At 40.6% G+C, this 12492-nt stretch overlaps 1 protein-coding gene across 4 annotated transcripts in view; it reads right to left on the bottom strand.

The window, feature by feature from the left end:
• The window catches only part of CDH6 (cadherin 6), a 105143-nt gene that overhangs the window by 52691 nt on the left and 39960 nt on the right, over positions 1-12492 (bottom strand). For 2 of the 4 annotated variants that reach the window (XM_035567238.2, XM_035567239.2), the window contains exons 2-3: positions 6227-6361; positions 707-1061 (exon numbers count right to left, since the gene is read on the bottom strand). In XM_035567238.2, the coding sequence (XP_035423131.1) occupies positions 707-934 (228 nt within the window). In that variant the 5' untranslated portion in view covers positions 935-1061; positions 6227-6361. The remainder of the gene's footprint in view (positions 1-706; positions 1062-6226; positions 6362-12492) is intronic. The other 2 variants (XM_035567236.2, XM_035567237.2) reach the window with 1 other exon arrangement.

Raw genomic sequence — 12492 nt, 5'->3', positions numbered from 1 at the left:
ACAGCTCAGGGAGGTGGATATTCTCAGAGTTGGGGTGGTATAAATTTTTATTTTTTTTGTAGACCCTTTTCTGTCAGCATGCTTTGAGCTTAGCAGTTTTTAGCTGCTTGTTACTGCTTAGTGTATAAGCACAGTGTTCTTCAACTCTTTGTAATAGCATGGCTTGTGGTATGATGGTCATGTCACAGAGCACCACGAAACCTCATCAGAAAATGGCTGCAGTGTTGGTGTGTGCAGTGGGGAATAAGCAATGAAATGGTTGCCTTCTATTGGGTAGAGTAAATCATCACCAAAGTACTGTGAATCCCAAATATCTTGGACTAGACCCTCTTCAGGTATATATAGTTTGACGCTACAAAGCTAAGGAGCATGAAGGAAAACACATATTAAATTTTAAAGCTAATAACTGGCCTAGACTGTCGTATAATTGAGTTGCGTTATTTCCAGACAAAAAAAATATTTAAAAAAAACAACAAACAAATAAAAAACAACTCTAAAAGAATTGTGTATGATTGGCCATAGGACTTGCAAGTTAAACTGGGAACTTTCTGTTGTGGATTACAATTTGAAGCTGAAGTGTACTAACCTTTCTGCTGAATTAATGTCCTCTGAAGCTGGGCAGACAGGAATGAGAAGTGCAAGCTGTAGCAGGCTTTGTTCTAACTCTTCTAAGATCAAAACATAGATGTGTCTAAAAGAATCTTACCTTGCCAACATATTGGTAGTCAGTTCCTGTGTATTCCTCCAATAAAAAGAACTGATTCCACATCCAGCTCCTTTTGGAACGACTGAGTTCTCTCCTGCTGTTTCCAGACAATACCAAAACCTTTCCCTTCTCTGGAAAGCCACTAGTCCTTTTGGACAACGAAGTTAAGAAACTTTGGTGGGGCTGACCAGCCCAAAACAGCAGCCAGAAGCAATGGTAAGTTCTCATCACGACAACACGAGAAGATCTAAACAGCAACTTTTTTCTTGTCCTCAAACTAACCTACTTTACTGCACTGAATCCAATCTCATGCCGTCTTCCTTCTTTAAATAGCTTTTGCAGTCTCAAAGGATCTCTGAAAAGAAAAATAATAACATTTTAAGTATTTTCAAAGTTATTTAACATTCATCATTACAGCAAGCAAGTCCAAAAAGTAGAAGAGTAATAGTGATCATTGAAAAGTAGGGCTATTCCTGATTCAGAACATTGCAGGTGGTCCTTTAAGTAACTGGAGTTAATCTATGTTGAGTTGGAAGAGGTAGTCTTGATGTGTTTTGGTGTTGTTATTGTTGTTGTTTTTTTTCTTTTTTTTTTTCTTTGCCTCCGTTTACTTCCATTCATGGACTAAGGCAAACAAGGCATTTCCTTTTTTATGGCCTGGACTTCAGGATATAACTGATTAATTTCTGACCAGCGATCTTGATGGGATTCCTTTACTATGTTGAAGAAGGGCTAGCAAGAATGCACACGCTTCTCAGGAAGCATTTTGGTTGCTATAGTTATGGACTGAAAATAACTCCAGAAAATTCCCCTAAAATGTAAGGAATGTTGCCTTTAACTTCATTTTAGAAGGGTCAGGTAAACAAGTTAGTGAAATATATGTATGTATTTGTCAATATGTCCCACAAGCTAGACCTGTTTAATACTATGTAGGAGATTAAGTGGACATTTTGGTTTTCTTATTTACCTACTGCCTGAGTTTTATGCTGAGTTCTGAATCTTTAAATACATAGTTATATATGTAAATGTTTTCATTAATTACTTATGAAAAACAGCTAGTTCATCTCTATCTGTGGGCTCTTACTAGCTACTGTTTCCTATTATTAATATTAAATATCTGTGCAGCTACAAAATAAATATGAAAATGATCCCCATCTTAGAAGACCGCATGATTTTCATCATGAAAAAAGCCATCCATACAGTACTATAGCTCGGTGTTGACAGTTCTGTTTTAAAGCAGTTGAAAGCTTTTACTCAGAAAGAAGAAATGATATCAGATAACCAAATGCCTAATGATCAGCTCTGGAACATTTTATAATCTGAAGAAATCAGAATTAGTTGACGGAAACATTCTACAACATATAAGAGTATTTTTCATAAACACTTTGTTCAATTTTTTAGTCCAAACAGATCCATACTCTTAAAGAAGGTTCATTTGCTTGATTTTCATTTTATTTTGCACAGATGCTCTTTGGAAACGTTTTTTTCAATATCCTGATCAAAAAATATAGATCATTCTGAACCAGCTCAAAATTCAACACAGCAGCTCGCAATGTTTGTTAATAAAATTGTTGAACAGCAATCTGACTTCATATCAAATCAAAAGAGATTTGTTTTGTTTTCTAAGTATTTAATGTGTCGCTATTTGGATCATATTCTACATCAAAGATAATTTTTAAAGCTATATTTTATGTGTTTAATTTCTTTTTTCTTTTTTTTTTTTTAAAGGTGTAAATCAGGCAGAATTTAGCTTCTGAGCTACACTGATGGAGTTAAAGCATTTACAATGCCTCGGGTTAGCCACTCTTCTGGTTGTCACTGTTCTTAGTAACAAGTTGTATAAAATAACCTCAAGTCTCTTACGGTTCCTCTTAGTAAATCATTTTCTATAAAGAAATACCACTTAGCTTTTAGATGGATAGTACGTAATGGAACAGGGCTGTTCAGACAATATCATTTTACTGCTTCACAAGGTAAAATAGCGTAAGAAGGTAACTTCTGGTTGGGAAGGAGTCAGTTTTTTAACATTAAGAGGAGGAGTGGAAAAGGCACAATTAATTCTGAAGTGGTGTAGTTTCCTCCGGCGAGCAGAGAAGGCTCCTAGTGAGCTCTCATTAGCACGGGTGAGTCTTCTGTAGGCAGGAACAGCGCTGCCCTGCAGGTCTGGGGGCTCTGAGTGCTGTGAGGCAGATGCCGACCCGTGGCTCTGTAGGCACAACCCCCGTGCAAACATACGTGCACGCACAGAGAGAGCCCTCTAGCAGCACACCTGGCATGAGGCTCGCATGGAGTGTGGGTGGGAAAGGACAAGGAGATGCGAGTTCTGGCTGCACACACATGGCTTGCTTCTCTAGGGAGGCAGGGTCTGAGGTAGGGAGCACAGCGTACGAGCAAACCTATTATTTTGCGATTAGTGAAGACTACGTGGATTGCTGAGGCATGAGGGAATGAAAATCATCACTTGACAGGCTCCCCCGGCGCTCATCTCATTGCCTCCACGGCCAAATCCCTCAGTGGGGCTCTATGCCTCTGCTCCTGTATGTAATGTTTTCTGAGCAGTGTTGCCTAGAGCAGAGTCGCCTGCATAGGATTTGTGCCATCCTTTTAAAGGATCAGTCCTTCAAATGCCAATTGCCAGGAAACAATTATTCCTATGAAGGAATTTTCTGCACTTGAGTCAGCTATATTTCACAGCTCTGATGTCATGGGAGAGGTTTTATAGTGGCTCATGCTGAAATATAGCTCACGAGAATGATATCATAGCTGTCAAATACGGTCTTTTATTCTTCTCTGCAGAGATGTGTCCAAAAAGCTGAAATAAGGGCATGATCCCATAATGCGCCTCTTGACTGGGTGGTCTTTGCATAGTGGCTGAGCAGCTAAGCCCTGACAGCCTCTGTGTGAGTGGCAAGAGAGCAGAGACACTTTTACAGACCTCGGCTTAAGTGTGCAGTCAGGGTAAGTACCCACCGAAGTCCAGGGTGTCTTTGCCCTATAGGTGCTGATAACTATTTTATGGGTCATAATGATAAATTCAGTGAGGTGAATAAAAAGGACAGGAGCAATATGCTCGGAGATGAGCCTTTAGTAAAGAGTGAGCTCCTGTGGCTTTTAACTGATATTTGTGCTTCAGTCCCAATGCCTCATGCTCCAGAGAGGTCTCTGCAACGTAATGGTTGCTCACCTACAATCTCTGTGTTCACTCCTGTCTTTAGTTTGAAAACAAGTCATTGACCAGGGACATTTTTCTTTCTCTAATTGAAGGTGTGCAAATATAATTGATGGGACATTTCCTACATTTCCTTTGGTCCAGACCAAGGGATGGGAGTTAAAATTTCTTTGTTTTCTTCACACCATACAAAGACAGGCAGAAAGACAGAAAGAGTACTTCAGACATCTCACTTTCCTCAACCATCAGCTGGTCAGCTGATTGGGGAACGCACTGTGTTAATCAACTGAAATGTCAAGAGTGAAAAACGATCGATTTTCCCGTACAACAATCTCAGACAACTGGCTTAGCTCTGTCAGCTCAAATATATATCAAATATGGGCTTTTTATGGGAGAAGGAGGAATCTGCATACCCAAGCTTAAAAAAAAAATCCCAGTCTAAGTTTAGGTATGATGATTGTTAACATAAAAGCAATGTCACTTGCAGTCAAAGAACTGTCTTTGGTGTGACAAGTCGCAGGTTTAAAGTTTATATTCATGCCTCTTTGAAGGATCAAAACCTCAGACAATTGCTTAATCGCTATAAATATCAACTTACTTCAAAATTATTTCCCCTAGGTGATGATTTTCATAGTCAACCTTTCTATTCACCCTTTCCTCTAGTATCTCGTTAATGTAGATGTCTTCATGCCACCGATGTGAGAATTCAGTGCGAATTTACACCCTTCCTGCAAAGTACTTCATTATTGCAAGTATAAATCGGAGGAAATGTGTCCATCAGGGTTCTGCCAATGTATCAGGGAGCACAGTCCTGGAGATGGCTTTCTGGCACAGTGACAGCCATCAGGTGCAGGTTCTTGGCAGGAAGAACCCCAGAGAGGTCCCACCTCCACTCGCAGCACTGTGGGTTGTGCTGCTCTTCCTAGGTGGTGGTTAAATGAACCAGGCTAGCAAGGAGCCTTCCCATCAGAGACACCAGTAAGGAGAGGGAAAACATTGGCTTTTTTATTCCTTTCTCTTCAGCCCCATCGTATTCCCTCCTCAATAGACTCCCAAAGGAATATGACTTGTAAATTGTCCTAGATCCTGGACTTGAGAATTATTTCTTTTCAGATCCCATGAATTCAGTTCTGTTTCTGTATATATATCGATGTCGAACATTATGGGCCACTGATGATTAGATTGCAAATAGTCTCTAAATATGTCAACAATCTCTAAAATTTCTGACATAACCTTTATTCAAGAAGAAGTACCATTATAATAGATTTTTTATTCCTTAGTCATCTAAGTATAGTTTCACTGTTTGAGGGTTGGGTACAAAGCTTCACACATTAGGATTAAGGTCCACTACTACATTTGATTTAACATTGATTTTATTCAAGAATTGGTAATTTACTGTTATTCTCACATGAAGAGTGAATAAAGAGGTGAACGTTAATAGCTGATGTGTCATAATAATTGAGGAAACTGAGTATGGGGAATGATACAGATATACCCCGTGAATATTCAACTAACAAGAACAGTTTAACTTTTTTTTTTAATTTATTTATTTGAAGAAATAAGCTGCATCTATGCTCATCAAGATTGCTTAGGTTCTTGGGAAAGAAATGCACAAAGGCAGAGAACAGACCCTACTGTTTAATTCTAGCAGTATTACACTGTGAATGCACCTGTGCACGTGCCTCTACTGCCTCAAAATCAAGCCTGTTTTATGGGCAGTGGTGAAAAGGTGCAAACTAGTCCCTGGCTTCACCAACGACTGTATCACTTGAAGTGTCTACCACTACCTTCAGAAGAGAAGGAGGGTTCTGCCCTGGAAGCTGTAATTTATGTTTAATTTTATAGAAAACGAAGGATGGGGGAAAGCAGTACAAGAATTTTGATATAATAACTTCTAGATGCTTACCCAGCCAACACCAAGTGAGTTTACCAGGTGGACTGACCCTGCATAAAACCCCAACAGTCCTACAGAGCAAACTGCCAGCTGTGGCTGCCTGACCACAGGTTGCAGCTTCGCAGCTTCCCAGTGCAGGAGGCTCAGCTGCCAGTCCTGTGCTGGGACCAGGCAGGCAGAGGTGCTCTCCATAATCACCATCTCCTGCAGGGAACGACCTTCCCCTGGCCCTGACATCAGGTGCAAGTGTCTAACCTGTCAGGCCTTCCTGAGAGAGAGGAAGGAACCAACACTTTGTTTTCAAAGCCTGAGGAATGAAGGGTGGGTAAAACATTAATTGGGGGAAGGAGAATGGCTGGATACCGAGTCCTAGATTTGGTGTGTAGGATGTGGTAGTCCACGGTTTGGAACTAGGCATGCTAGGTGAGGATCTGATGGTTATTTGCTTGAATTTTACCTTGCTGCAAAGCCATGCTGAAGAAGCAATATCCCAGTTCCTAAAAGAATTTGAGCAACCCAGAGGAGGCAGGACTTCAAATTGTCATTGGGACTGTCCTCAAAAACACCAAGTTCTGCTACCCCGCAGGCAAGACTGCAAGAAAAGGATTAAGGCTGTAAGGAAAATCTGCAAAAAAATTACTTTCTCATCATGGGGAGAAAGGTTAAAGTAGCAATAGCTACACAAAGAAAAGAAAGTATTCCAGCTAACCTTGAAAAATAGAGGCTTCCAAAGTTATCATATTCTTTTATTTTCAGTGCCATATTCATATATTCAAATATATCATATTGATACATTTTCATATATAGGAAAGAATTTCTTGCTGGATATTTCCAGTAATAGCTAAGTTTCATGTACTCAGAAGCTGTAACATTGCAGACTTGTCCATAATTGACTTGGACTTAAAAAGCAGTTGAGTTTGAGCTTACTTTACAATTATGTCTCTCTTATGACCAGTCAGATCTGAAAGTCTCCATCTAATAATTTTCTCAAGTGTGAATTAGCTTTTACTGCTCTGAAATCCAAATGCCCTTTTTCCTTCATTCTCCATGGGGTATTCCTTTGTAAATATCAGTCATAAACAGGAAAAAAAAAAAAGTCATTTTTTCAGAGTAAAGATAGCTGATGAAATTTTAATCTTCTGATGCTCACTTTTTTTTGATATCTTTGTTATATAAACCCATATACCCTAGTGATCATTTCTGTAAATACACCTCTGAAATACCAAACAGAACAGAGCCAGGAGAATTCAAACCAAAAGATTTGTAGTTTTAACCATAGGTTCTTTCTGAAGACATCAAGTACACAATGTAATTGCAGCCAGCAGTGGTTGATTATAGTGTCTTTGAAAACCATTTTTTTTTTCAGTTCTCTCAGCAGGAGAAAAGGTCCAGAACTATAAAAATAACTGAATGCAGCAGAAATGTTAAGATAACTACTACCTCCATCCTGCATTGGGATCTATTAGCATGGCCCTTTTGAACAATGCAACTGCTTTAACCCCAGTGAACCTGAATGCACACAAACACCAGCCTTCACAAAAGCACACACTGACAAAATAGGCAAAGTGAGAGGTATCCCTCTCCCTTTTGTGCCTCAGAGGTAATGGCAATAGATGACTGCATGACTTTTATAAGATTATTCAGTAGCTGGTGAGGGGACTGATGATGTGGTTTATCTGCTTTCAGATAGTTTGATTTTTTCACCTGCCGTTTGAAAAGAGCCTCAGTACTGTCTTGTTTCGGAGATGCCGATGCTAAGTCTCTGTATTTAGAAACACTGAAATCATATCTTATATCCACTGTGCATAAACAGTCTCAACACACAAGACAGAGGCATATCACAGAAGAGGAAATATTCTTGTTTCCATTGTATGGCTGCATTAAGTGACTAATCTGTGGTCATTCAAGAATATCAAAGTCCTTCAGCTGGGTCAGGGTAATTGCCAATATCAGCTCAGACTAGGGATCAATTGACAGAGCAGCCCTGCAGAGAAAGACTGCTGGTGGATGAAGAATCAGATAAGAGCTGGCAATGTGTGCTTACAGCCCAGGAAGTCAATTGTACCCTGGGCTGCACCAAAAGCAGAGTGGGCAGCAGGGCAAGGGAGGGGATTCTCCCTCTGCTCTGCTCTTGTGAGCCCTGCGCTCAGCTCTGAGGCCTCCAACACAAGAAAGATGTGGACCTGTTGGAGCAGGTCCAGAGAAGGGACAGAAAAATGATCAGAGGGCTGGAGCACCTCTCCTAAAGGCTGAGAGAGCTGGGGCTTTAGTCTGGAGAATAGAAAGCCTCAGGGGTGACCTTCCTGTGGCCTTTCAATATGTAAACTTATACAGAAGATGGAGAAAGACTTTTTACCAGAGTGTGTACGAAAGGACAAGGAGCAATGGTTTTAAACTGAAAGAGGGAAGATTTAGATATAAATCAGACATTTTAGATATAAGGAAGAAAATATATATGTATAAATTTTTAATTTTTTTTACAGTAAGGGTGGTGAGGTCCTGGCATAGGCTGCCCAGAGAAGCTGTGGATGCCCCATCCCTGGAGGTGCTCAGGGCCAGGCTGGATGGGGCTTTGGGCAACCTGGTGTGGTGGGAGGTGTCCCTGCCCATGGCAGGGGGCTGGAACTGGGTGGTCTTTAAGGTCCCTTCCAACCCAAACCATTTTATGGTTCTACCTGTGGCAGGGCTGGAACCTGGACTCGGCTTTCCTAAGTCACACGGCAGCACTTTAATCACATTTTTATTCTTTTTCCTTCCTGATGGTGTGCCAGTCAAGACATAGTCCCTGTGCTTTAATCACCACGTCCACCTTCGCTGCACATACCAGCAGCATGCTGGCGCATGCTACAGGGTGTGCGGGCAGGTGACATTGCAGCAGGAGCACCTGGAAAAGCATCTGACGTTGCCTGGGTGTGCAGGCAAGAGCAGCAACTCCAGCAACCTTACACAGGTGTCACAGGCTGTTCACCTCTGCAGCCAGCAGCTACATGGAAAGGGTCGATCCTGTCCTTTCTGTGAGCTACTTCTGCGTGACTTTAGCAGGAAGTAGGAACTGGTCTTGCCAAAGGCTTCCAGCTGCATCTGCTTCATGCAGGTGACGTGGGGACAGGCATCCATGGCATTTCATTGTTCCCCTGCAGAGAAAAGCATTCAGCTAAAACTGCATTATATCCTAAAACTGGGGACAGGTATGTGACTAGCAGGTGATACAACAGAATACTGTAAATAGTATTAAGCTGGTCCTTGATGGAGGGAAGATAAAAACAGCTAAGAAAACAACTACATTTAGTAGGAAAACAACTTGGTAGCACTTCTACTGCTGGGCGTATCTGACACATGGGTTGTTTATTCCTAATCAATACCTTGATGGCAGAGTAGTAGATGTGCCTGAAGTGATAGCCAAAGTGCTTTCAGCAGTACCAAAAATATCCTTGAAGCCATGAAAATGCTGTAGGAATACCTTATCTCAGTACTTGTTGGAAATCTGCAGTTTTGCCACCCCCTTGTGAAATGTACTGTGGTTTTCATACATGCAATAAGCTATTATTAAACCTACAAAATATATTTTTTTTATTTTTTCTTTTATTATCAGGTTCTTTAAAGCAGGAGTGCCATAAAAGAAAAAGTCACTCCACCTTATGCACCAAAACTTGATGTCTGAAAAGGAACCTAGCCTTCCTACCCAGAGAGGAAGGGTCTCGGGTGACTTGATGTGCCTAAGTTAAAGCATTTTGTCTCTTCATTGAAAAAGCTATATAGTTTGAATACCTTTTCTTCTGTTTCTTTCCAGACTCAGGTACTTGAAAGTCTCATAGATGAGCTCTTAGAAGGGATCAGTGACTTTTTAGACTTTCTTCTTAAAGAAAATATAGACAGCTATTTTAAACAAGACTCCATTCTTAGAACAGTATGAGATGCTACCACCCAAAAATCTCTATTAAGGGAACTATTCAGAATTATTAGACACATTAAAGAAATCTTCGTCAGCTTCTCCCTGAAAATTATCTTTTCCTTAACTAGATGAGATGCTGGGTTTTGCTTTTTCCATCCACCTACCATTTATTAGGCATCTGCCTCCATGCCATCAGAGGCCCCTGATGTCATCTGCAAGCTCCTGTAAATGAGACAGAGCCACATGCAACAGATCCTTTCTGTGCTGATCAGCAATTACTCTAAGCCAAGATGTCGCAAATACTCTCCAAAACCTGGCTTGAGAAAAGAGAAAAAGCTGGGCTTGCAGCTGTTTCAGTGGCTTTGCAGTTCTTCTTAAAGCATTGCAGTGTGACAGTGAAGGCAGAGGCTATATTGCCACAAGCATAGCCAGGAATAAAAGCAAGCAGGGGGAAGCTTCTTTTTCAGCAGGCACTAGAGTATCTTCCTATCAAAGACTGACTATTTTTGACAGTAGTAATTAGGCAGTTCAATAACTGACACAGATAGAAGAAAATTCTTTGACAGAGTATTTTGGTTGTGCTTTGGGCAGTATATATTGTTGTCAAGGGTGATACTAATTGCTAAAGTCCTAATTTGTTTCCTACAGAGGAAACCCACAGACAGAGATACCAGAATTATTAGAGCAAGTGGTCTAATTGAGGCAAACCAGGTAAGCAGAGTTCACCTGATTCCAATTTAGGCATGTCAGAGGTTATTCACTTCTCATATGTAATGAGTGATTATTATTTCTTTATTTTATTTTTTTTATTTACAGCCATCTGTAAATTCACATTTCTAGGAAAGCCCCATCCCACATTTGAGTGCTGCATTTTATTCTTTTTTAGTGACCCTAATCTCTTCTGCTTGCCTTTTGCAGTTCTCCCTTACAGGGACTTTCCTCGCCACCCCCGTTGCCAGCACGCCCCATTTCATCTGTGGCAGAGCAAAGCAGTTATCTTTCTTAAGTAGTTTTCTAGTCACCAGCTGCTGTTTATTTCTTTCTCTCTGCTAGAGGCTTGATGCTCTCTCTAGTTGTCTGTGCTTTTTTGACAGTAACATATGGTAATTCCCACTCTGAACTTAGGAGAAAACAATAGGTAGGTGGGGCATAACGTACTGGACCTGGGAAGGGTAGAAATAGCTAAACTTTAGCTTTATATGTGATCATTAAGGGCTTTCTTATTTCTTGTGGACTTCCACGGCCATTTACCACGGAGAAATGGATGTGGACTGCTACCAATCAGCAATCCTTGTAAGGCTCAGCATATTGCGGGCAAGTGAACTCCATTTATGCAAATACACTCCAACAGGAGCAATTAACAGGAAAATAGAGGAATGCCCATTAAGACTCATTTCATTACAAATGTGCTATTAAAAGAACTGTAGATTAGTAGGTCATGTCTCTTTTTTTGATGAAAGAGTCTCTTATTTCTTTGATCATGACAGTAACAGGCTGCACTAAAAGGCTATGGCTTCTTTAAAAGCCTCTTAACGTTACCCCTATTAACTTCACAGCTTAAGAAGCTGTACCAGAAGGCAGGAGAGCTAATGTAGATCTGCTGGCCTCCCTTCTCACAGCTCTTGATCCTCCCTGGGATCCTATTAAGGAGCTTGGAGATCTTCTCAAGCAAGACTACATGGCTAGGAGTGGAAACACCTGTGGCGAGTCCTGGGTTCTCCTCACAGCTGGCAAAAGAAGCTGTGGCAGTTAGGGGGACTGAGCCTTTTCCGAGTGACTTCAGAGTTACTAGGGTTGAATGATCACTGTTAAATGGGAATGAGGCATGCTTGCTGTTCATCCAGGGTGAATAAATATCATGGCATTACAGCAGGGATTTTCTAGCACTCTGCCCTCTAGGATATTCTTGTCCAAATGAGATGATCTTTATTCATGGTACAGCTCCAAGCTGGAACTATCTGTGCTGTATCTCTAACCTGTATGGGAAATCAGCCCGTGACTTCAGGTGAGGCAAGAAACTTCACTGCGATCCAGCCATGGTGACTCATTACTTAACTGAGGTTTTGTGAACGCTGAGTGATGTTTCTGAAACTCTTGAAGTTCCCTGAATAGGAAACATGCATACTTGCTTTTCAAATCGCTAATCTGAGAGGTGGCTTTCTTCTTTGAAAGGGGCCTTTTAATATGTTTTTGCTAGTAATTTCATGTTTCTTAGAATATGAAAATATATGGAAGAATAACGTTACTTGTGACTGAATAGCTTCTGAAGAATTTCATAATGCCACTTATGTCACTAGTTCTTTGAAAAACCTTAATGAGTTGTTTAATTAGGAATATTGAAGAAATTTGAATCACAAATTTATTTATTTATTTTCTCTCTTTTGGTGCACGCAGCTCAGTGTGCATACACCATTAACATCAAATGTTGTGCAGGTGACTAAGCCCATGCTTCTGTTATTAAGGCATGCTCCTCTGCGTATTGAACTCCATGAGAAAGCTCCTCTCAGTGGTTTATGATCAGATCCCTGTAAGCATGTTGCTTCTTAGGAGTAAAGAAGTCTGGGAAAGATTTCTTGATCTGCCTTAGAACAATGGGTGTTCACAATGTTGTTAAGTTCTTTGCAATTGTAAGTGGAATCTCCTTGGAATAGAAGGCGAATTCATATATATATATATATATATTTTGGAAGTAGGGTTTGTAATGGAATTACTGAAAACTTCCCCTTGTGTAATGGAGACTTGAATATGGTGTTTTGTTTTTAGATTTGTTCCAGCCAGACTCTTTTCTACTATTTTCAAGGGAAGGGAGTGGGGAGTCATACTGCAACTCT

Source organism: Cygnus atratus, chromosome 2 (assembly GCF_013377495.2).
Source record: "Cygnus atratus isolate AKBS03 ecotype Queensland, Australia chromosome 2, CAtr_DNAZoo_HiC_assembly, whole genome shotgun sequence".
Lineage (NCBI taxonomy): Eukaryota > Metazoa > Chordata > Aves > Anseriformes > Anatidae > Cygnus > Cygnus atratus.
The sequence above is the reverse complement of the archived record's forward strand: the minus strand, read 5'-3'. Positions and strand labels throughout refer to the sequence as shown.